The sequence below is a fragment of the Musa acuminata genome, chromosome BXJ2-3, assembly GCF_036884655.1.
Source record: "Musa acuminata AAA Group cultivar baxijiao chromosome BXJ2-3, Cavendish_Baxijiao_AAA, whole genome shotgun sequence".
In the NCBI taxonomy this organism is placed as follows: Eukaryota; Viridiplantae; Streptophyta; class Magnoliopsida; order Zingiberales; family Musaceae; genus Musa; species Musa acuminata.
This window is the reverse complement of record NC_088340.1, coordinates 41365091-41390000: the sequence shown is the minus strand read 5'-3', so window position 1 is coordinate 41390000 and position 24910 is coordinate 41365091. Positions and strand designations below refer to the sequence as shown.

The window sequence follows — 24910 nt, the reverse complement described above, 5'->3', positions numbered from 1 at the left end:
CCCTTTACATTTTAGCTGGTATATAAATATAAAAAAAACTCAAAAACATAGGTAAATATAATTAAAATTAATCTTTGATCTTTAGCTTTTTACTATCCTTCAAGATATTAATTTATACCTACAGATTAGTATTTTATTTTGTAATGTGTCCAGTAACATTTAAGTTTTTTGTGAAGATATTAAAGGATACTTTTAGGTTTTTTGAACATGAATATTTTTAATACTCAATAGTAACCTCAGTTAATATTACTTAAACTAAGTTTAATGCTAATGAGGGTTTGTCTTTGTCTTTTTTGCAGCATGCTATACAGTATCAGAAGCTGTGCATCACATCAAATCCTTCTCCTGTGATCGCCCTCGTCAACCGGCAGCCTTTGGGGAAGACTTCTGCCTTCCACCACAGGTAAAGCGAGGCGATTGATGTGACGGGAACGGCGGTGAGGAAGACGAAGAGAGGAGAAAGTGGCGAGACTCGTACACAATGTGCTCCACGTGGTAACGACTAGGGACGGCAGGGCTCCGTTCATCACCACCACCGAACGCCTCGTGGCAGCCACAGCTCGGCCGGAACACCCTACACGTTCTCGACCCGTCTCGGGCGGCGCCATGTGGCGCCCGCGGTCGACGTGTGTTCTCGACGCTCAAGCCCCTCGTGCCCGCTGTTCGGGCTCCAGCTGCCACCGGCCACCGCGCCTGCCGCCACGAAGCCGCCGCCTCACGTCTCTTGTCCTCGGTGGACTCCCGCGGGTGTATCGCACTGTCCTTGGTTCTTGTCCTCTCCCTCAACGGCTTCGAAGAAAACTTGACTTTGCCGGTGATTGGAGACGCACGATGAACAGCAATCGTTCGGCCGACTGCGGTTGTCAAATGCTCGCGTGTTCTTTGGCATCGGGACCAGCCGGCGCGTTGGTCAACGAAGTTCGTCACCGCCCTGTCATATCCCTCTCTTATATATATATATATATATATATATATATATATATGAATTAGAGCACTTGAAAACGTTGGTCGTCGTACAAATGAGATCAACAACTCTTATCTTCCCCTAACCTGCCACGAAAGAAAGAAATAATCGAGAAAACAAAGCTTTAACGCATCATTATGCAGCACAAGAGAGAGAGAGAGAGACAGAGAGAGAGAGAGCTATAATAGCACGTTTTGATTCAACCTCTTTCAATGATATTTTACGACGGGGGAGAGAGAGAGAGAGAGAGAGAGAGAGCACCCTCCCTCCACTATAAAAGGGAACACCGTCTCCCTTGTTCTTCACAGAGAAACACCATCGTAGATTGAGATAGGAGGTTTACCATATAAAGAAGCAAGGACTCGTAGATAGATCACTGATCATGGAGATCCTTGTGTCCATGCAATGCTTGGGCTTGGCTATGGGAGTTCTGCTCCTATTCTTGCTTTCCGGAGCCGTCTGCATCTTCTGGCTCTTGCCGGCCGTCAAGTGGCGCCGGCTCAGGAAGAGCGGCCTTTCTGGCCCTCCTCCACTCTTCCCCTTGGGGAACCTGGTGGAGATGAGCAAGAAGGGAGGAGAGACGTCATCTCCAGGCTCGTCGAGCATCGCACATGATATCCACTCTCGCGTACTCCCTTACTTCTCCCGATGGAGAGAAGCTTACGGTAAGTGCGTCATCATGGCATGCATGCATGCATGGTTGATGGTTTTCCGAGTGGAGAATTCTCCTGTAACCTATGTGTTTAATGGTATGCATGCAGGGAAGGTCTTCGTTTACTGGCTTGGAACAGAGCCGTTCTTGTACGTTGCTGATCCTGAGTTCCTCAAGAGGGTGACTTCCGGCGCCATGGACAAGAAGTGGGGGAAGCCAGATGTGTTCAAGCACGATAGGAAGCCAATGTTTGGGAAAGGACTGGTGATGGTTGATGGCGATGAATGGACTCACCACAGGCATATCATTACACCAGCATTCTCCATGACAAATCTGAAGGTGAGCTTCTAGGCCTTGTTGGAATCCTTGTTCCTTACTGAGCTCAAGAAATGTATGACATGCAGGCCATGGTGAGTGTGATGGAAGAGACGACCAAGAAGATGCTGACGGAGTGGAGCGAGCGGCTCGCCCGCGGCCAACGTGAGATAGATGTGGAGAAGGATGTGACCAAGAATGCGGCAGAAATCATAGCCAAGACCAGCTTCGGCATCAGCGAGGGGAATGGCGAGAAGGTGTTCGGGAAGCTGCAGCTCATGCAGAAGATGCTGTTCCGGACGAACCGGCCGGTAGGTGTCCCTTTCGGCAAGCTGATGTTCGCTAAGAGATCGTACGGGGCGTGGAAGCTTGGGAAGGAGATCGACCAGCTTCTCTACGCCGTCATCAGCTCGAGGAAAGAGGAGGAGGGCGATGGCAAGACGACGCCGAAGCAGGACCTCCTGGGGCTCCTCCTCGCGGGGAACCGGGAGAACGCGCAGGGTGGGGGGAGGAAGCTGACGGCTCGAGAGCTTGTGGACGAGTGCAAGACGTTCTTCTTCGGCGGCCATGAGACCACTGCGATTGCGCTCTCGTGGGCCTTGTTCTTGCTGGCTCTGCACCCCGAATGGCAATCAGCTCTCAGGGAGGAAGTCGTGCAAGTCTCCGGAGGAAGGCCTCTCGACTCCACCATGCTCTCAAAACTGACCAAGGTAAGAATAATAATGACCTTTTCGAAGGCACAGAAGCAATCCCCGTTCACAAGATTCTTCTTCCTCGTCTTCTTCTTCACTTCAGATTCTTCCTTTTGAGATTCTACTCATCATCTTCTTCTTCTTCAAATTCGTCATCATCAACATCTTCTTCTTCGGATCAACCGAGCTAAATCTTGATGGTGCAATTGCAGATGGGGTGGGTGTGGAACGAGGTGCTGCGACTGTACCCGCCGTCTCCCAACGCCCAAAGACAGGCGAGAGACGACATCAAAGTAGGGGACACCATGGTCATCCCCAAGGGCACCAACATGTGGATCGACCTCGTGGGTATGCACCACGACCCGGCTCTCTGGGGCGACGACGTGAACGAGTTCAACCCGGAGCGCTTCAGGGAGGATCTCCACGGCGGGTGCAGGCACCGGATGGGCTTCCTGCCCTTCGGCCTCGGGGAGCGGATCTGCGTGGGGAGAAACCTCACCGCCATGGAGTTCAAGATCGTGCTCAGCCTCATCCTCCGCAGCTTCTCCTGGTCTCTCTCGCCAGCCTACGCCCACTCGCCCAAGGTCATGCTGACGCTGAGGCCTTCCCATGGCGTTCATCTCATCCTTCACCCATTTCCATGATGGAGGAGTTCATGTCCGTGTAAACCTAAGTGTGTGATTCACATATGGTTACCTTCTCTTGTTGAGTGAACTAAATGAAGTCTATAGGTCAGTAATTATAATAATTACATAATTTATAAAATAGAGCTTATAATATAAATTTCCGAAATGCGCATTAGATTTTTTTTTTTCAATTATATGTTTTCTAAAGAAATCGAAGAATTTTTTTTAGAATATTACAAGATTAATTTAAAAAAAATCTTCAAATAGTATTATTAAAAAATATTTTCTTAATTATTAGAGAATATATAATAGTCGTTTATATCTCTCTCTATCACTAAAACTTTGAGACTCGGATATTTTTATAGGTTTAAATCCTAATTCATCATCCTATTTGGATCCCTAACCTAAATCTTAAATCCGTCGATAAGTTAGAATATAATTAAGATTCCTCTAATTTGAATCTAATTTTAACTTTTTAGGATACTTATAAACAGGTTAACAGTATGCGGACCGTCCGGTATCGCTACAGTGCTACAGTACTATATTATAGCACTGCTACAATATGAAAAAATAAAAAATTGTTCGATACACCAAGGTGCATCGCTCGGTACGCCTTGATGTACTGCCCGGTACACCGGTACCGTATCGTACTGAGCCCGGGTTGAAACGCCGATACCTTACGGTATAGCGAACCTTGCTTATAAATCCTAAGAGAAAAAAAATAGAAAATTAGCATCAACAGATGATTTTTTTTTTTTCTTTTGTTAGGTTGGTGATATGTGATCAAAACTAGAAAATGAAATTAAAAACGAAGTAATGGCATATGGCCGAGTTTAGTGTCAAAATTAGAGTAATGCAAGCAATAATCACATGATTTTAAATTCTATAAAAAAAAGAAAGATAAGGTGAATTTATCTAACATGAATGTTTGAGTCAGAATGATAATAACATCAAAAAGTAATTAAAGATAATAAGTATGGAGAAATAAAGGAGAAAATAAAATTAATGAATTACTTGAAATCCCCTTTTATAGACAAAACCCGTATGTGTCAATATGAACAAAAGATTACATTGAAGCTCAATTGTTTGAATTCATAGAGGACCCACACCTCATCGTTGACGTGGCCTCATCAGGGAGGTCAACATAATATTGGACTTATCCTGTCCTATTCCTAAGAGCAAAAGTCATAACCTTCCTTTTTCTTCCCATCATAATCATCTTTTTGGGACATTCATGGAAAAGAAAAAACATGTTACAATACGTGACTATAAAATTTAATTTGAAATTCTAAAAGCTTAGCCGCAAATTTGACCCTTTGAGATCTATTTAAGAAGATGTAAAATGTTGATATTTGAAATATATAAAGAAAATAAAGAGAATAACTCTTTTCAAAATAGCAATCTCAAATATTTGTATAATGTATTTTTCTTCCTACGGATAGATGTATCACATTTTTATTTTTGGATTTGTTTGATGCATTGAACACTTTTGTATCCTAAGCATGCTTTGAACTTAGGTGACTATATAAGATGTTTCATATGCTTTTATGTTCTAGATGGATGGATATAAGAAGCTTTGGGTATGGACATATGTTTTAAGATTCATATAATGTTTAAAATGCTTTTGTATCTTAGGTGGATATAATGATGCATGAAAGTATGTCTTGGATCTAGGCAGTGTTTTTGATATCTTTCTATCAGAGTAGAAAATAATGCATCTGAAAAGAAAGTTCTAGGTTTCGATATTGAACATTTCAAAAATTTTCTTGACGATGATTTGGGATGCATCTAATATTTTGAATATTTTGAGTGAATGCATTATACTCGAGAATGAATGATTTGGGCTCGAGAGACTCTATCGAATATTTTGAATATTTTTTCGACAGTTGTAATCACGCACAGAGAGGGCATTTTGCGACCTGAATGCATTTTATACCTTGAACACAAATATCACATGCAAAATATGATACTTTGAGCGTCTAACACTTTAAATATTTTAAATAAGTTTTTATCCTAGCGGACGGGCATAAGTAATCACATTGGATATTTTAAATATTTTTTTTTTTATTTTTAACAAATATATCATAAGAAGAACATTTTGGGATGCGAACAAATCACACAGATACTTTATTTACTATTTGAATAAATAACAAACAAAAAAAATGTTTAGATTTTTTTACATAAAAAGACGCTATAGGATGCATGATTCTTAATACAAGAGAATAATAATTATACATTAAAAAAAAATAATTTGGACCTCTATGACAATATCGAATACTTTGAATATTTTTTAAATTCTGGATAAATATATCATACACAAAAAAAATGTTTTGAGATGCGTTTAGCGCTATCAAATGCGAAAAGGATGCTCGCTCAAGCTCTTCAAATATGAGAATCTTAGAACAGGTATTCAAAAGGAATTGTAAGACAACAAATCTCATCTATTGGTCACCCTGCTCTGTCATTACTAGCTCAAGTTCTATTGAACAAACGTCTTTAATTCTATCAAATCAAGAAAATAAAAAAATCTTTCAAGTTAGCACAATCTAAAGAAAAGTCAATATCTCTTTGCCTGATTTCAGTCATAATCTTCTAGTCTGATAGCTAATCTTTGCTGGCAGCCTAGTTAGATGAATTTTTTAAAACAAAGCCTAAAAAATTCCTCTTCAAACTGAAAGATTTGTCCCAATTCTCCAGAAGAAAGTTAAACAACTCATTGACTGTATCATCATATCGCAGAACGAGAACATTACATCTCAAGTGGAGAAAATAGACGAAAAATGATGCCAAACAATAGTTAACTCACTTTCATATATTTATCATCTCAATGGTTGCCAAACAATGAAGTGTATACAATACAATCTTTCTGTGCCTTGCATTCACCTCTAGGCACAATTTTACATCCAAGGGGAAAAACAAATGATCAAGTCAAGCTGAAATCAGGTATTTCCTGTGTATGCTATCGATTTACATGGTGGAAGGAGGATACCTATGAAGACAAGGCTAGCTCTGCCCATGCCAAAGGAGATTCCTTGAGAAGGGCAGCTGCTGACAAGTCGATCCCATTCTCCAACACAGCACATATTATTTGCATTGATGGTCTCTTCGTAGGATCAGGTTCGATGCAGAGGCTAATCACACTGCATATAACTCCAAGGTCTTCTGACTTCACATTTTTCAGTTCAGGATCTGCTAGTTTTCCTATCTCTTCTGAGTGTTGAAGATACTCTGTGGCCTGCAATATATAGGAAACAATTGTATCAAGTGTATTGGCTACTAGATAATGTAGAAGAACAAAGAGCAGATGTTATAGCAAACATCTAATGATATGTATTCCCTTCAACTGAATGCATTTGAATCATCTGCAGTAAATGGCGATGCAATTTATTTTGAGAAAAGGAAGATGCTAGTCTCGGAAGTGCCAGAATTTCTTGTCCGAGGCGCCTCCTGCTTTTGTTTCGGGTATCATTGAATAAGTTCTATGCAAGATAATGAACTATTGACACATTGGAATTATTATCAACCTAATGAAGCTTCGATGCTAGACAAAACATGACGGTTGAAAGGAATGCAACGAGGTTCTGGTTCTCTCAGTTTGCTGCGTATGGAAGGAACTGAATGCAGCAATAATTGATCAAGATCCAAGGTTCATCAATAACTTAAGTTGCTAATCTACATTAAAGGGAAAAAGTTATGCTGCAAATGCAGCTTTGCATTGTATGTAGAGCATAAGAGCAATACATGTTAACCAGCCAGATTGGATTTTATGATCTGAATGTAGCTTCAACGATCTAAAAAACTGATGCTCCAGGACTAAAATTACCAAATGTAAGCCTTACCCAATTTACCAAACACCCTCTTTCTTTGCAATATGGAGGCCTTCCACTGATTATTTCCAGTAAAAGTACTCCAAAAGCAAATATGTTTTCTTGTATTATCATGTCTTGTTGCTCTTGAGAATCAATGTATCCAGGAAGCGAGAGCCCATCAGTAATATAACCGTCATTCTTCTTAGACTTTGAGAATGTCATTTTCCAGCTCTCAAAATCAACCAACTGCAACAGTAAACTGTAGTTAGGTTTTCTCTTGATTATAATGCTAAAAGAAAAATACAAAATAGAACAGAAGTCAACAGCAGCAGGAAGAACAAGAATTCAGATACTACAAATGTCAGTCATTGACAAAACTATTTGACCAACGCATGGACCAGATAAAAACCTGCTCAGACACAACAAGCAGATAGAAAGTAAATCAGATGGGAAAAGTCAAATGCCAGACTCTTATTCATGATTATGGAACTGAACACTTAACTAGAAAGGGCTGGAAGCACTGTGAGCAGATTAATGAAAGGATTAAGAGAAGAGCAAACTAGAAAACAAGTACAAAATTCAAATCTGTTACTGTTTTTAAGTCATCCAAACTTTCAAAGTGTATATTGTAATCCAAGTTTTTACATAGTGATGTCACATGTAGGCTATGTCCTTGTGTAGTTAAGCATATTGGACAATTCTTTACGTAGTATGGAGTTCGTAATGATCTTGGAGATATGGATTAAGTGACCAGCAGGCAGAGTACCAACCACATTTGGTGCAACATTCCAATTTCTTTATTGGATTCTTCATCGTACATTTACAAGAGAATAAACATAGATCTTCACGTATGAAACACTAATATATATCCAATGCACTACTTGTAAGATACTTTGGAGATGTGTCAAATACTTCCTTGAAGATAGATGCTTTTTGGGATACTTAGGGGATTCATGGGCCCTGGAAGAGATTTATGAGTAATGATCTTGTGGCTAACAACAAGATGGACAATGGCTAGATTACGAAATTAAACTAAGAGTATCAGTTTTTCCTAAGATTTTACTATCTTTAGTATGTTTTTGAAGTGTTATGTTACTAAAGACAATCTCTTTCAAGATGACTTGGTATGGGATGCTAGTCATAACCATCCAGGTATTTTACATAAACATGGGGTCAGCCAGACAGTGCAACTTAAATCAAAGAAAATTTATTGAAAGATCAACAAATTTTCACTGCTTATACATCCCTCAGAAAAATCTATTTGTAACTACTGATATAAGTCTGCTTCAGCTGACATTAAATTACTAGCCAAGACAAATTTGAGAAAAAAGTATGACTTGTCCAAGTACCTAAAAGCCAAACATCCCAACTATTTAATGTTGCAGTCCAAAGGCTAACGGCAGGTAGATAGTCTACCTCATTGGTTGTACTTCAAGCTTATGAAACCAAGAATTATCCTTTGACTTGAGAGATGATAGCAATGTAAACATCAGTGGAGTGATTACAGAAAAACATGAAAAAATAAAAAAGGACACATTTAAGATCCTGGGTAGATTTATTAAGTTTTATTCTCCCTAAACTTGTAAGCCAGGGGAGGAAAGCAAAGAGAAAATAGACTGGGAACTTGTTCTTAAGAATCTGCTGAAAGCTACAAGTGATAAACTTTATGTGCCTCTAACATGCCTCTCGAACTTTCTTGCAACATATGACTGTAAATAATTGTAAAAAAGCCTTCTATACAATAAAAATATGATGCAAGTAGCTTTTAAGCTCTAGAAACTATTAAATTTATGCATTTCTGAAAACAAAAGCATTAGTGAATTTATACAAGCAAATTGCTAATGCAAATTTCTCATATGGAAAAATGTCACAGACTGATACTATCAGAATAAATATTCATACCTTTGGAGAAAAATCTTCAGTAAGGTATACTGCATTTGAACTCAGTTCACAGCACACAAATGGTGGTTGCAATTCCGTGTGCAAGTACCGCAACCCACGAGCAACACCTAGTATTACTTTCATGCGTCTAAGCCAAGATAACTGGGATCCATCACCATCTAAATTTGAAAAGTAAGCCATAAAATATATCAGAAGCTTTCACATTCTGATGCACGTAAGTAGAAATGTCTGTTGTCTGACTTACAATGCAGATGCTCATATAATGTCCCATTAGATGCATAATCAAGCACCAGCATCCTTGAGAAAGTTTCACTTTCTTTGCAATAACCTAGCAATTTTGCTATATTCTCGTGGTTCAACCTAGCCAGATCTGCCACCTGAAAAGCTAAAAGTTTCATTGATGTTCTACTGAAGACTTTCCTGCATATTAAAATAATTTTCACAAACTAATTACTTTATTGTGAAAGGAGAACTCAAGACAGCTTGTCCATTGGTCTTCTAAGATGCAGAGGGAGATGACGGCAACTTCTGTCCCATCCTTCATTGTTCCTTTATAGACTATACTATCCGGAGAAGATCCAATTATATTGCTGAAGTCCTCACAAGCTATTTCAAGTTCTTCTCGGCTAAATCCTGGGACATTTTTCAACAATTCTCCATCTGGTTTGGAACAATTAATAAGATCTGTCAGGTTTGGTGCTGAAAGCTATGCTAGACCGGAAAATACTTTGAATACAAAACAAGGGTAGGGCTAACCTATCAATATTGGTGTCTCATCATTCCAATTCCTAGTTTTCTTCCAGGGGATTCTCACAAATGATTTTAGCTTACAAGACCTAATAGCGGTAGCAATTCCTGTTATAATGCAGACAACCACAATAACTCCTGTAGTGACCTCAAGAATCAGAAGCCATTCTGGCTGTTGTGGACCCTGGTGTTTTTGCCCTTCAGTAGATTGTTTATCAGTCTCCTTGGCTAATCCTTGGTATTTGTCTGAGCCACCTACATTAAGATAAATAAAACTAGCATTAATCAAGGATGGCATTGAGAACAACTAATGAGCTTCTAAATGTTAAATAGGTTTTCAAAAAATTGTTCCTAACAATTTTCAAAATGTTACTTCTAGAGCAGGTAGCAGCATTCCAACTATCTTTGCTGCATCCAATAAACTGCAAGGAATAGAAACATATGCAAACAGTAAAGCATGAAAAGCTGATAACTTCAGGTTCCTAATGACATAAATGCATTGCTGTGGATCTTAAATGAGTCTCTATAGGAAGAAATACTTGCATCTTAAATGCAAATCAAATGAGGACCATGGTGATGTTCATGTCATTTAGCTTCACCTTCACCATGACAGAGGAATTTATTAATGTACACAACTAAAGAAGTTCCCCTTAATCTTATGTGATGCCATAAAGATGATAATGTCCAGTCATTTAAGTATTATAAGTAGTCAAATCTGAACCACATATGGTCTCATAAACACTATACAGATTGTCAAAAATATTTGACTGACAGTTTCAACATTATTATCCAACCACTAACTAGAATCAGTAAAATCTGGTAATCAGCTGGTCTACATTCAATAACTGCTGTCTTTTGAAGAGTCAAAGTCACCCAAAAGCACCGCTCAAGAATTGAAATACAGAAAGTGGATGAACATAATTTGGTCGTATTTACAACAGTCATCTAAATTTCCTTTAAGAATCCATCAGTGCCAGAGGACACTGACGGACATACAGCTCTAAATATGAAATACGAGAACTGTTTGTATACTTGGTCTAGACATATGTACATGTCAACTGCTACAAGTCTTTCAAGCATATTTTATACATGCAAGATTACTTTGACAACTTAAAGGTTTCCTCACACTGCCTGTCTGAAATGCAAAAATAAGTTTTAGAAGTTCATTTCTCTTTATTATAATTACTTTTACAAAAATGATTGAGAGAAAAATAGAGAGGGGGAAGTTCATTACATAATTGAGGACTACGCTGCAAAACTGAGTATTTATCCCCAAAACAGTTTCCTTGGAAGCTTGACCTGCAGATAGGATCAAAGAAAACTTACGAAATTTAGTCAACATAAGATGAAAGAAGAACTAAAAGAAATTGGTTTACCTTGGAAGATACTTCAAGCATGATGGTATTTGTCCAACTAAAAAATTGAAGGAAAAATCGCCAATCCTTAGTTTGGTTGATTGGCAAAGTCCAGTCCGTCTCTTGTCAGATGTGTACCTAAATAATATTTAAGTAAATATCAAAACCATCTAAGAGCAACAAATCTATATCAATGTGCCCCTATGCTAATGTGAACACAAATATCCCTACGTCTGCCTATAGGCTTTATTGCATGTGGTCATGAATATGTGCAAATGGATGTCCAAGTGTTTCTACGATAAGAGTTCCATACTTTGCGTTCTTCTCATACAATGGTGTATGAGAGAAAAAACCTGAAAAGCAACTCTGTGATTAAGAACGGTTATTAAGTGATTGCAGGAGTAGTTGGAGACATTAGTTTTATATTTTTACTCAAGGCTCATCATGGTAGTTGTTTGGGAATTTGGGATATCTGCTACGTAGATGTGATTTCAGCGATCATGAACACGTGACTATTTGAGAGATCATGAACATGTGATTTCTCAGCTTTGCTTTCCAAACTTCAACCAGAGTGCAAATTGTGGGAAGATTGTTCCATCCAAGAAATTATACTATTCTGTAAGCATGGAGATATTATACAATGGAGAAATTTTTTATCCAAGTTCTATTTTTGCCATGACCAAGGAAGACCAGTATACCTTTTGTTTCGAAGTTAGAACAAATAAGAGAACCATGGCTAAAAAAATCAGCTCAAATGTGAGTTGACTTCAAAACCTTGACTGACAGAGATTCACATATTGACGGGAATGAATTCTGACATGAAGCATTTTCTTCCAATAATGATGCCATCTTTATCTTATTTGATTTGAATAAGATAAAGATACCACCATTATGGCATTCAACAATTTCTTGAAATCGATCTCTAACATTATGACACATTGCTCTGCTTTCATACGTGAAAATAATGATACTAATTACAGACGAACCATCAAGCTCTGGTTGATAAGGCAGGTTTTGTGCTTAACCCAGTTCCTCATGGTACATATTTGCCAGTTAATAAGCTTGTTATTTTAGTGTCATATCAGAAATGAAGAAAAATATTCCAATTACATTGCATCTTCCAGGACTCCATGGGTTAATACTAATCTTTGTTTACTTTCCAGTTCTGACTGTCCATGATGTGAAAAATAAACTTGGCATTTTTGGTGATCTTGTACTCGTAAACAATCACCTCAAAAGAATATAATTTGACATAAAAGGGGAGGAAAAGAAAATTCTTGCATGTTGAGAGATACATGGGGTCGGTGACATGGTTTTATTGCTTCCCTAGAACAAAGAAAATTCACCAGTCAAAATATAGCATAGCAGAGGTACATAACAAAACATCACTTACATGCCATGCAAGGTAGCAGAGAAATTTGAATTGGTGGATCCGGGAATTTGTCCCTCGAGTCTATTTCTGTCTAGTCGTAACTCCACAAGATTCTCCAGTTTACCAAGTTCAGGTGGTATATCGCCAGTCAACCCATTGGAATGGAGATATCTAAAAGAAAAATAAAGGGCAAATGTGAAGACAATGTTAGTAAAATAGCCCACCAAATAAAAATATCCACTTGTCTAAAGAGCGACCGCTTCCTACAATTTCATGATGCTGGTCAAGTCTCCAAGTTTAGGAGGCATAGGACCGGTGAGGCGATTCACACTCAAGTCCAACACAGTAAGGTTCTTTAGCATTCCAATTTCCATGGGTATTGTGCCCAAAAGCAAGTTATTATTCAAGTACCTGCACAATGGCAACCACTCTGTAAAGAACGGCACAGAACACTAACAACCAGTACGAGATGCTCCATCAAGAGAACATACAGTTCCTGCAGGCAACCGAGATATCTCAGTTCTGGAGCGAGAAATCCTTTCAGCGACGAGCCCGACAGGTTTCTGCAACAGGAAGATCCACGTATCAAAGAAGATCACACGACAGATCTCGGAGAACAAAGCAAGATGATCTATTGATCCCACAAAGCAATTAGACAAACACCTAAAGGGCCTAACAGACAAGAAGGATGTGACTAAGATCTAATCGTGACGAGTACAAGCGAGCATCAAATCAATCTGACATTTCTTACAGCGAAACCACACAATCTTGATTCGCGGAGCAGATCACACCAGTCCAGTTGCAAGGGCTGGCGTCAAGGGAATTCCAGTCGGATAAAACCGAGAAAGGGTCTTCAAATGCAGCCCGCTTAAGGGCGACGAGCGCCGAGACTAGGAAGAACCAAGCAAACTCCATCAGCACACACCCAAAACAACAACTTTAAGGCTACCAACCAGAAGGAGATCAAGAAAAATGCCTACTTTCACGGTGAGGGAAGGGGTGAGCAGCTGTGAGCAGTACTCCCCATTCGACAGCAAGAAGAAGCAGCAACTGGAACCCAACTGATCTCTCCATGTCCACCACACACAAGAATCCAGAACTGGGATAGATCTCAGTGAAGAGAAGTGGGGGAGGAGGAGGAGGAGGAGGAGAGACTACATGGAAGAGAGAATGATGGAGTGGGTAGAGGTAGGCTATAAAATAGCAGGTGGTGGGAGAAGGGGAGGGAGGGAGAAAGGGGAGAAGAATGCAGAATGTTTCTTGCTGGCTGGCTATTGTTGGGACATTAAAAGACTGCTATTAAAGAGCGAGGGAAAAGATACAAATGTAGTGCTGCTTCTCTTCATGGATTGTTGGGTTGATATGGTGACATCAACCTCTCACCTATCAATTCATCTTGTTTGTATGCTGGTATCACATATATTTGCCATGCAATCAGATATTATTATTATTATTATTATTATTATTATTATTATTATTATTATTATTATTATTATATATATATATATATATATATAATTTTTTCAATGATAAATTATTTGATATATTAAATTAGGATTTAAATTTTTAATTATAATTATTTGTGATCGACTACATGGATCGATTTTTAATAAGTTAAAAGGTACCTCTTTTTTTTGGTTGAAAATCACACATTATTTTTAAGATAATTTTTAAATCATGTTCATGACATTGTTGTTATTGTAGTATTCAAAATATAAAAAAAATAATTATTATTATAAATATTTTTTTACATATTTCAAAAGGTATATAATTTTTCTTAGCGAAGAAAAAAGAATAATTCTTCTCAATAATTTGAAGCTATCAGTGTATTTAAACATAACCACATATGGGATTAAGTTGTCATAGTCTAAGTTCAAAAAAAGAAAATCTTAATCAATACAATTTAGTCAAACAAAATGAGAGCTCCACATGAGAGTGATCCAATATCTTTGAGCATTTATTGATAATACAATCATGTACTTCCAAAGACCATCAATTCATTTGGCAACTTTATCAAATTGGAACAGCTTGTGGGGCCCTAACACCATGTGATATCTTAATCCAACAACAGTGAGGACCAATCAATTATATATATATATATATATATATATATATATATATATATATATATATATATATATATATATACATCAATGTGCTTCAATAAAATATCCAGTCATTTCATTGGTTGACCTTCATTGACATGGTTGATCTTGTCAGTAACACTAAGGATTTGCAGTGGCAGTCTTCAGACCAAGCAACATGTTGGAGTTTCACTGTTGGAATCAAATTGAGAATATTGAAGTGAAAATTAATACTGATGATATGAAAAGATTAATTTCTATCTAAAATAGTTGAAGGATATTATGACTTGTTTTATGTTGTCAATCATCCATATGGTCAAAGAGGAATTTGGCACCAACTTTTTTACTTTCCTCTGCTTGGATAGAGCATACAATTAAACTCAGGGAAAAAGATATAAGCTGTAGGTTCAGCTTTGCCAGAGAAGGAAGAAGAAAACTTGGCAGTGGCACCACCATGTCAGTTGTCCTTGTTTCATGCAAAGCATCATTTGATGAAATGAATGAAGCTTCTTGTCTACCCTACCCACCAAACTCACCACCACCTAAAGTGACAAAAGAAAAAGGTCAGCAGCCCTTCTTCTCACTAAACTAATCCAAAGAACCCAAGGATATGAATTCTTGTTTTGTGCTCTGTACTAGTAGTGTTAGTGGAGATCCAATCATCATCATATGGAGGGGTCAGGTTTCAGAGAGCTTTAATGGAGAGGTGAGAACATGTGAGGTGAGCAATCCTCACAAGATGGTAGGTCTTTTGACGGCAAGGACATCATCCCTCTCCTGCTCCTCATTAACTACTGGGGCAACAATGGAGGTGATGAATCAATGAAACCTCAGTGGAGGACCAAGGGGTCAGTCCTGTCTCTGTTGCATGAGCATTTAGGGATGAAGATTGCATGCCTGTGTGTTAGGTAGACTTGGGAGAGTCATTAGATGGACTTGACTGTAGGGTTTTCATTTTATGTTAGGTGTGATGCATATGTAGGACATCTTGTTTGAAACTGTAAATGATCTCTCTCTCTCTCTCTCCCTTTCTGACTACATAGCTTCCAAACCATTTTATCTAATCTTGGATGTGGTTGTGTGTTGGAAGCAAGCAAGACTCTCTCTCTCTCTCTCTCTCTCTCTCTCTCTCTCTCTCTCTCTTTCTCTTCCATGTCAATGCTTCAAAGCAAAACAAGTGAAAGAAAGGAGTGAGGGGGTGGAAATGAGTTGGAGGGACCAGTTTGAGATGTGTGTAAGTAGACAAACAAGATCCTGGTTTCCAGCTCTTATGATGATGCAAAGCATGCATGTAAAGGTTTGCTCCTCTGCAGTCAGCACACAGCTCATGCACTGCCCTGATGACAGTCTCGGGCATGCAGGTGATCTCTTTTGGTCTTCCTCATGGTCCCCATAAACCACCACCATCATCATCATTATCATCATCTTCTTCTTCTTCTTCTCATCTCCCCCTTTTCACTGTACAAAAATGAGAGCAAAGCATTGAACACAGTCTACTTCCCTTCGCGTGTCACCTCAGAGAGCACTGGCAGAAAGGTGGAAGAGGACCCCTCTTTATAGTGTCTTGGGTTGCTGTTTCCTTGCCAAGCCTGCAACCTCCTGCCTACTCCAACTCCAAATTAGGGTTTTGCAGTTCCAACTCCCACTCCAACTGGTGCAGTCAGTCACGTTGCTCCATTAGCCATCTCTTTACTTCCAAGCCAAGGTTAACATTTACATTCTTACTTGCCATCGATAATTTCTTAACGACTAAGAGAATGAAAGATTCCTTCTACGATCGATAATAAAACATTAACCCGTGCTTACTTTCATCTAATCTCGTTCAGAAACTAAGTCACTTATCGAGTGATGTTTGAAGTGACGATCACTAGACACCCGAAGTTATATCGGGTTATTTCTGACATGAATCCTCCGATGCTTAAATTAGTTTTGAATAATTATAAAGATTAAAAGATAATTTTTTAAGCTTACGATCGAAAAATGTTACATACCTCAAGAGTTGTTATTTACTTACACGAAATGAATTACGATCTGTGTATTTCAGAACCTATGATAACATACATAAAAGAGATTGAATTCTTTGAGAACAGAAGTAAGATTTGATAGGGTAGAGTGATACTAACAAATCGTTGGATGGAAAAGAAATGAAAGGACAAAAACATCGAAGTTGGATAGTAGTGAGATGAGAGGTGGCGATGACAGCAAATGGCGCCGTATCGATCGTCTGCTGCCTCGCAAGTCCCAGCGTTTGGTGGTGAGTGGGAAGAGGACGACATGTAGAAGCTACGAAATGGATAAGACGTGATAAGATCGTTGCGGTGGTGGTTGATCGGAATCTGATGCTTCATGGCGTCTTCGTCCCTTCTTTAATGGGAGTATATATATATATATAGCAATTTCATATGTCCATTTTGTGCTTGAATGCAATTCAAATAACCTAATGGAAGACTCAAGTAATTGGGTTTAGATCAGAGTTATAAAAAAGAAAAAAGTCGGATTACAACACATTGATCGATCGATCGGATCATATGTTTAATAAAAAATAAAAAAAAATAATAGTAAGTATAAAGTCATTATTTTAGGATCCAGAGGTTTTTTATTTTTTTATAAAGGATAAGTGGTAACAATTAGATTCGATTCCAAAATCATATTCTTAAAGTTTCTAATACTCAATTCTTAGTAAAAAAAATATATTGACACTCTAAAGATGTAAATGTTTGTGACTAGTGACAAACAAACAAGAGAAAAATTTTAATTATTTTTTGATATTCAAAAATTAATTGACCTAATCGATTGGGTAATTCTTTTGGTTAGCAGAGAATCGATCGATCGAACTATTTTAAAATCTATCCTGGTTTATTTTTTTAAATTTATGGTACCTAAGAATCGAACTTTCGAGATTTAATTGAGCATCTTAGGGCGAAGTCGTAATGGCTCAAGCGCAAAACTTGCAATCAGAGCATATCGAACAAGGTTTGTCCGAGATTAAATTTATAGCATTTTTGAATCTTGATTTCAATAGGGGATACTCCGAAAAAATTCATCATTTGAATATATACGAAAACTTAAAGAATAAAAGCTTACATATTATAATCCCTAATTCCGTAATATTCCAACTAAAAATTTGGTTGCATGCACATAATCTCTCTTTTTTTGGAATCCAAATTGTTCGATTAATTGAATCATAAGATGAGGGTGAATTCTTCAAACATGTGAAACGCCGCATGGATATTATATTTCAATTGATGGAACTCTCACGGGAGTAGCTATAAACTCCATATGTTCGCTTGTCACTAATATATTTGATCTCTGTAAAGACTAACCTTTGGTGAGCAGATTGCATATTACTCGAGCAAGATCAGCTGTGTCGGTGACGTTGAGGTGAAACATGACATGTTCCTTTCAACTCTTGTCGTGGAGGTCAAGAAAAGAAAGAATGCTGCCGGGGATTCTTGCAGCCACAGAGGTGACAAACCAGCAAAAGCAGCAGCGAGAAGGTGAACGATGTGCTGCTTCATGTGTACTTTGATGCCGATGCTGCCACTGTAGCTCGACTCCCCCTCTTCCTCCTTCAAATTTCAAACGCCAGCGCTCCAAGCCATCCCCACCACCTCTCTCTCTCTCTCTCTCTCTCTCTCTCTCTCTCTCTCTCTCTCTCTTCCCCATGATGATGATCGCAGGTGATGGAGACAGGACGCTGCTTCCTCCTTTTATAAGCCCAAGAGCTTCTTCCCTCAGCTCGGATCACTGCCTTCGCCCACAGCTAGCCCAAGGTCCATGGCGGTAAGCCTTCCTTCACGTGCAGCATCGTGATGACATGCGTTGAGTGTCTTGGGTGTGGATGCAGGGGTTGGAGGTGAGAGTTCGGAACCTGGACTGCGAGGGCTGCTCCTCCAAGATCCGACGAGCTCTACTCAAGCTCAAAGGTAATTCTCAGTAGTCAGTGTTGTGCGTCGATCCATGATTCCCAGCTGCCGTAGATGGAGAGGATGGGCATGACAGGTCCGGTCAACTGTAGGGGTGAAGGAGGTGGACATCGACGTGGAGTCGCAGAAGATAACGGTGAGGGGATACGCCGTGCACGAGAAGAAGGTGATCAAGGCGATTCGGAGCATCGGGAAGACGGCGGAGCCATGGCCGTACCCGCGGGGACACTCCCACTTGTCCTCCTTCTACACCTACCCGGCGGGCATAGCGTCTTCGTACTACTCCGAGACGCCCGGCTGCGACGCTGCGGAGGTGCAAGCGTTCTTCCACACTCCGGCCGTGTACTCGGTGGCCGTGGCGTCCGATGAGACCGTGGCGTCGCTGTTCAGCGACGAGAACCCGAATGCTTGCACTGTTATGTAGATTAGGCTCTGCTTACTGCAAATCCAGCTTGTTTTCCATCTCTAAGCTTTCTTCTTCTTCGGCGGGCAATGGCAGGGAGAGACTGTCTCTGATATGTTGTTTTTGATGGTATCCATAGCAAAGGTTGAGACATCTGACCGGTTGCAGATCTTTCCGGATTCATGTTAAGTAAACAACACAACACAATGTGAGATGTCAGCCTCTGATTGATTCTTCCTGTCTTCAACATTGCCTTGCAGATCTATGCTTCCAATTTTGATTACCGAAGAGGAATTCTGAAAGAAAAAGGAGGAGAAATAGAAAGAAGGAAGAAGAAATATAGAAAGAATAAGGAAGAAGAAATATTGAAAGAAAAAGGAGGAGAAATACAGAAGGAAAAATATAGAATCACATGGAACCCTCCGATTTGGACTAATCTGTGCATCAATTGGCAATCAAAGCGGATAAATGATGCTGATCAAACCATAATGAACAAGAAGATTTAGCAAGCATTGGTAATGATATTAAGGACCCTCTCCTTGATCAGCAATTTTAATAGATACCTTTGTTCTGCTTCTACTCGGAAGAAAAATAGTTGTCCTTTTCAGATGGCAAACCATCTCGTTCCAATACAATACCAGAAAGGAAATCTAAAAGAACAAATGAGCAGTTCACGGGCAACAGATGAATGCCATAAGCTCTTTATTTTGAAGTTTACCTGGCAACAAGTAGTTTTGGAGATGGAATCGATAAGAGTCTATTTCAACAGAAATATTCATGTAGTTGGAGTATGATCAACAAGATCTATTGAATTGAACAATTTGATATGTTGCTTCAAGCTCAGGCATCTCCAATCAATTTTCCAGAAACAAAGATCTGCATTGTGCTGCGGTGTCATCTGGACTTGTCACTGGGCACAGAGCAAGTATAAATTATCAGTAGAATGTACAATCAAAAGGATATTTGAAGTGAAAAGCCAGATAACCAAGCTTAAATTATCTACCTAACCAAGTGGAGGAGAAAAGATAAGACAACTGGATTGAAATGTGAGAAAATGCGTGACTTGAGGTAGACCATAGTTTGTAAGTTGATACAATAAGGATTGTGTTTAAGCAAATCAAGCTTTGTTGTTGTGAATTGGACACCCTTGTTTGGAGAATATACAACAAGAACATAGAATAGTCATTTGCTAATGAGCTGGGTGCTCTACATTTCTAAACCTTCAAACCAAATGTTGTTTAGTCCCTTATCACATACCTCTTGAATCCAAACAGAATAGAACTAAGCAGCTTAAAGGATGCCCTCTGAAACTATTCCATCTGACATGATGACTAAGTAGATGAAGTTTCCCACAAACAACAGTCTCATTTTAACTCATCAAAATCACATAAATTCCTCAATTTATAACTTTTAGTTCTTAAAATAAAACTAATGTTCAAATCATCTCTTGGGTCAAGCAGCTACATATGCTTTGATAATAAGGAGTGAACACACCAAGTGAAGAGCATTCAATCGAATACAGAAAAAAGAAGCATCTGTCAATAACCTCAGATATTGTGAAAAAGTAAATGAGTTGATTCCAAAGTACAAATATAGTGCAGGCGTTAAGAACAATATTATAAAGCATACCCGTATGACCAATAGTTCGTTCAGACCCGTAAATTTCATAGTCATTCCCTCCCTGTACACAAAAAGAAGAAGCATAATAATGACATCACAAAATCCATTTAAGGTACCTGAGACTGCTTAAGTAGGTATAAACAAAGAACAAAAATAAGGCTAATCCGTCAAATAACTACATAAAAGGTACAAATAAACTTGAGAAGATCAATGTGCAAAGGAAAAATTTTATACCACTCGTCGAAATTACTTGAGGCATATGGCAACAATTCATCAATACTTACAAATGCATATATAAAAAAGATGATAAATTAATAAATATACTCTATTCAAAAACTGGTGTTAGAGCTGCTAAATTTTCATTTAAATATCCAACTAAACACTGAAATATCAAGTCTTTTAACAAAGGAAGAACGTCTACCGACATAATTATGCAGGTGAACACACAGATTATACAAGGTACACTTGATTATGCAAGAAAGAAACACCGGTCGTCAACCGTTGAGTCATCAATGTCAACACTTGCATGTCGGTCACAACTAGATCAACAAAACTTCCTAATCAATATGGATTTCATCAATCAGAAATCAAATTCATTGAAGCTCATGTGAAGATTGCACAGATACATCAACATTTTTATACAAAAGGTTGGTAAGTTTGGTGGAGTGGAAAAAGCCACCTGCATTTACTCCAACTGGGGAGTCAAATAGCAGCTGTTGTATAAACTCCATGGACTTTTCATTAAATGTAGTTTTGTCAATATGACATGGCCAAGCATCATACAGAGAGAGTTTTTTAGATTCTACCTTGTAGGTTTTGTCACCGAAAAAGTGTATTTCCTGAAATTCATCAAGATATTTTAAACAGTATGTCTTGTCCCAACCTTGAGGGAAAACCTGCAACCAGAATCAAGTAGCAGCATAACTAGTATTGGCCTTCAAATTAAAAGGTTTTACCTACTTGTCAAAACATACATCAAAACTTATTTGTCCCCCTATGGAAAATGTCAGATCCATATGTGCAAACTTTTCACGCAGCACAGAGACCATCTGTGGCCTTATGTTGTGAACCTAATAGACAACAGATGATAAGCTTTCAACAATCTCAGAACATATAGACCAAGCTGAAACCAAAATATCAAGCATCATGTTTACTTTGACAAAGAGTACATGCCTTATCATATTTTTCAAACTCATCACGCTCCTCTTGGCTACAATTCCGCCCTATCGGAGAGACATTAAGCATTCCACTTCGGAACTCAATAAATGTTCCCCTAACCACCAAATAATGCCGAAGAACTTTGAGTTCATGCTAGTACTATTTTTTTCTAAAACAATATTTCATTGAGATCTTCACAAACCTCTTTATTGGTATATCCAAGTCGGCAATATAATGGAGGGTGAAATTAATGAACTCCTGTTTAAACAGTTCAACTTTAGCTCTTCTCAGAATGCTTCATGAATGACATGCAAAATTGAGTATCTCACCTTCAGTCTATCATCGCCAAGGAATGATTTCAAACTCTGTATAACATCAAAGAACATATTTTACATCAGAAAATCCCAGAGGAAAGTGGAAAAGAATCAACAAGTACATACAATCATCAGTTTTCATAAACATCTACATTAGGTTGGATAAATTTGCAATACTGCATGATGGTAGCTAACCACAACAACAGTTGTAGCTCCTTTGTCCAATTCCCAAGCATTAAGTAATTCAATACTGGTAATAGTCTTTATTGGGAGTCATCTCTTACTACTTTTAAAGTCAAATGCAAATCTCATCAATGATACTGCTAGTGAAATCTTCAATTTCTATTTTTTGGGAGGGGGATCACACTGGCAGATATGAGAATGATATGGAGTATGATTAGTCGACCACCAAAAATTTTGGATGTATATAATCCTGGAGATTCTCTAGTTTATCATTAAATATTAAACCTTGGACAATCTACATATACTAGATCAGAAGAAAGAATAAGGTCCATATTTAATACTTTATCGAATGAGATCAAACTCGCAGTTGCATATAAATGATAAATTAAACATAAAAAAGGAAAGAAATATAAAGTCTCACTGAAGATAAATCTTCAGAGATTCATGATTAAATTGAAATTAAGCCATGAAATGATAATAAACGATCAAACTTTTTACAAGAAAAAAAAATTAACCAAGTTCACAAGCGACAGACAGTTCGTATGCCAGCTTCAACTATTTCATGTCCTTTATGGTCTATACTGATAGTTCAATGACTAATTCAGGCAAGTAAACTCTTCACCACTGTTTTAACATATGAAGAAGGACGATGGTTAAGAAGTATAAGATACAAAATCTTTTCATCTTGTGGAAGGTAATCCCCTATTGAAAAGTTGAGATGGCAAAAATACAGTCGACTAAGCAAAAATTAAATATGCCAAGTATAATATCATGAGCTTTCTCACTCTGATATTCCCAAATTAGGTTGCTTTCTATAATAAAGTGGAACATGAGCTCAATTGAAGATCTCCAAGCATAAAAGGGAAAAAAAAGTTGACTTGTATGTCCTCCAAACTGCTGACAGTCTCAGTTATCTCTTAAACTTTATAAAACAATCATATAGTTTGAAGCAACATATTGGCCCATTTAAAAGATCCAGAAAAAGAAAACCTGTGAAACAATTGTCTGTAGTTATCAAGATTTATTTATCATGAGATCTTAATCACAGAAATTATTACTTTGCAACTTATTCGATTGAAAAAAACTACAATTCAGCAGATGCATACCTGCCTACCAATTAGTTCCCCATTCTTGTGAGCAAGAAGGCCATTTTCCGAGAATACATAATCATAGTCATTCATAACTGCATAGAAAGAAAATCAGCATGTCTAACCCTCAACCATGAAGAATATGTAAAAGACGCAAACAACACAGTATTAGCCTCATACAAAGCCAAGCAATTGTCCCATCAAATTTCATCTCCAATTCAAAAGAGCACAGTTACTGAAACTTGAAAAAGTCCTCACTTTGAAGTCAATTTAAAATCTGAGTTTTGAACTGGGATCCTTTTAATTGGGTGAGTCTAAGGGATAGTAGGTGTCACCCAAAGTTTTAGCTCTGCTGGGAATCAGAGGTGCCATAATTGATTTTATGCAACACTCAAGCAGTAAATACTGCATAACTAGCATTTACTGTAACTTTTAACTGTCATTTGAAGCAAAGAAAAGACTGCAGATTGAGAGAAGCACTAGCTATTCAAAAAAATGCAATTTGCCTTTGCATCAAACAGGAGGGCATACTTAAGTTGAACTACATCACAAATTCTTCTCAAAATCATTTCGACTCTGAAGTCAAATGGCAACTAAGAAGACAAATAAATGAGATCATAATTGCTATGATCTGTATCTATATACTGTTGCGATGGTTATTTGAAGCCTACTTTTACTAATAATCGGTGCTCAGAAGGAAAATCATTATCTTGTCAAAAGCATTAGCCTAGAGGGGAAAAGTAAAAAAAGAAAAAGCAAACAACTTGGTGGTAGAATGATGTAAGCACAAGCCATGACAACATGAAAGAGCGCAATGTTGAGCATATATTCTAGGGTTTGAGCATACTTGTTTTTCCAAGTTGTTCTGTTATCTTAACGAGGTCCGATCCTCCAACAACACCTACAGTCACGACCTGCCCACAGAATGCTACTGAATCTTACCCCATTACATTCCAGAAGAACAAATACAAAGCTGGATCTTTTACTACCTCTCTCAGATCCCGCATGAACTCGAGCATCTGCAGCGTTATCACCTAACAAAAGAAATCACCACCAAGAGAAAGCAAGAATCCGTTAGAAATTAGACTTGGAACACCGCTTCGATGGTCAATGACCGAGCAAATCGCACCTTCCTAGGGGCGGTGAGCGTCCCGTCGACGTCGAACAAGGCGATGACTCCGGGTTTCCTCGCTGCCATTCCCCTGATTTCAGAAACGAAGGACCTCCCGGGTTGAGATTTGATCACAGGTCGGAGGGGGAAAGAAAACTGGCACCAGGGGGTAGCCGCACCCCGCAAGATTTGCAGGATTGAGAGAAAAAGAAGACTGAGATCGGCTCAGATATAGAGAAGAAGAACGCCTCGGATCCAGAGAAGACGATCTTGGCCCGAACGAAGAGGCGAGGCAGACTTGTACTCCGCTCCGCCGCGACAAGAGCGGTTGATGACGTGGTGGAAACACGCCGGCCACGTGAAACGCGATTTCACCGGGTGAAGCAAGCAGGTTGTGAGTGTGTCGGCCGGGGATCCAAACGGGTTCTCGTATCTCACCTACCCTTGCGACTGATTGGAGAAAATCCTATGGCCCACCTACGGGTCCCACAAGAACCAGCCGCTACTTCCAATGAGAAAGTTCGGGTACGCGAAAAAGGGGAGATGTTTACATGGTCGCGCGTCATGTGGACCGCCCGCCGAATCTTAA

The 24910-nt window shown here is 38.7% G+C and overlaps 4 protein-coding genes across 4 annotated transcripts; 2 read left to right on the top strand and 2 right to left on the bottom strand.

The window, feature by feature from the left end:
• Positions 1-1250: 1250 nt before the first annotated feature.
• LOC135606595 (cytokinin hydroxylase-like) lies at positions 1251-3345 on the top strand. The gene is made up of 4 exons (XM_065097633.1): positions 1251-1629; positions 1726-1955; positions 2021-2641; positions 2836-3345. The coding sequence occupies exons 1-4, from the start codon at positions 1347-1349 to the stop codon at positions 3265-3267; spliced, it is 1566 nt and encodes a 521-aa protein (XP_064953705.1). The 5' UTR covers positions 1251-1346; the 3' UTR covers positions 3268-3345.
• Positions 3346-6042: 2697 nt separating this feature from the next.
• On the bottom strand, positions 6043-13717 carry LOC135608333 (probable LRR receptor-like serine/threonine-protein kinase At1g63430). Its single transcript, XM_065101078.1, has 13 exons — positions 13415-13717; positions 13186-13324; positions 12926-12997; positions 12702-12845; positions 12456-12605; positions 11084-11200; positions 10942-11006; positions 9717-9962; positions 9415-9620; positions 9205-9337; positions 8961-9118; positions 7089-7304; positions 6043-6484 (listed from the first exon to the last, which is right to left on the bottom strand). The coding sequence occupies exons 1-13, from the start codon at positions 13506-13508 to the stop codon at positions 6239-6241; spliced, it is 1986 nt and encodes a 661-aa protein (XP_064957150.1). The 5' UTR covers positions 13509-13717; the 3' UTR covers positions 6043-6238.
• Positions 13718-17742: 4025 nt separating this feature from the next.
• Positions 17743-19066, top strand: LOC135608332 (heavy metal-associated isoprenylated plant protein 31-like). Its single transcript, XM_065101077.1, has 3 exons — positions 17743-18301; positions 18366-18444; positions 18537-19066. Exons 1-3 carry the CDS (start codon positions 18296-18298, stop codon positions 18866-18868), a joined length of 417 nt encoding a protein of 138 aa, XP_064957149.1. The 5' UTR covers positions 17743-18295; the 3' UTR covers positions 18869-19066.
• A 451-nt stretch (positions 19067-19517) lies between these two features.
• LOC135608331 (phosphomannomutase-like) lies at positions 19518-24665 on the bottom strand. The gene is made up of 11 exons (XM_065101076.1): positions 24340-24665; positions 24200-24244; positions 24058-24124; positions 23229-23305; positions 21955-21990; positions 21828-21883; positions 21641-21740; positions 21442-21537; positions 21274-21363; positions 20477-20528; positions 19518-19757 (listed from the first exon to the last, which is right to left on the bottom strand). Exons 1-11 carry the CDS (start codon positions 24406-24408, stop codon positions 19702-19704), a joined length of 744 nt encoding a protein of 247 aa, XP_064957148.1. The 5' UTR covers positions 24409-24665; the 3' UTR covers positions 19518-19701.
• Between the last annotated feature and the right edge of the window lie 245 nt (positions 24666-24910).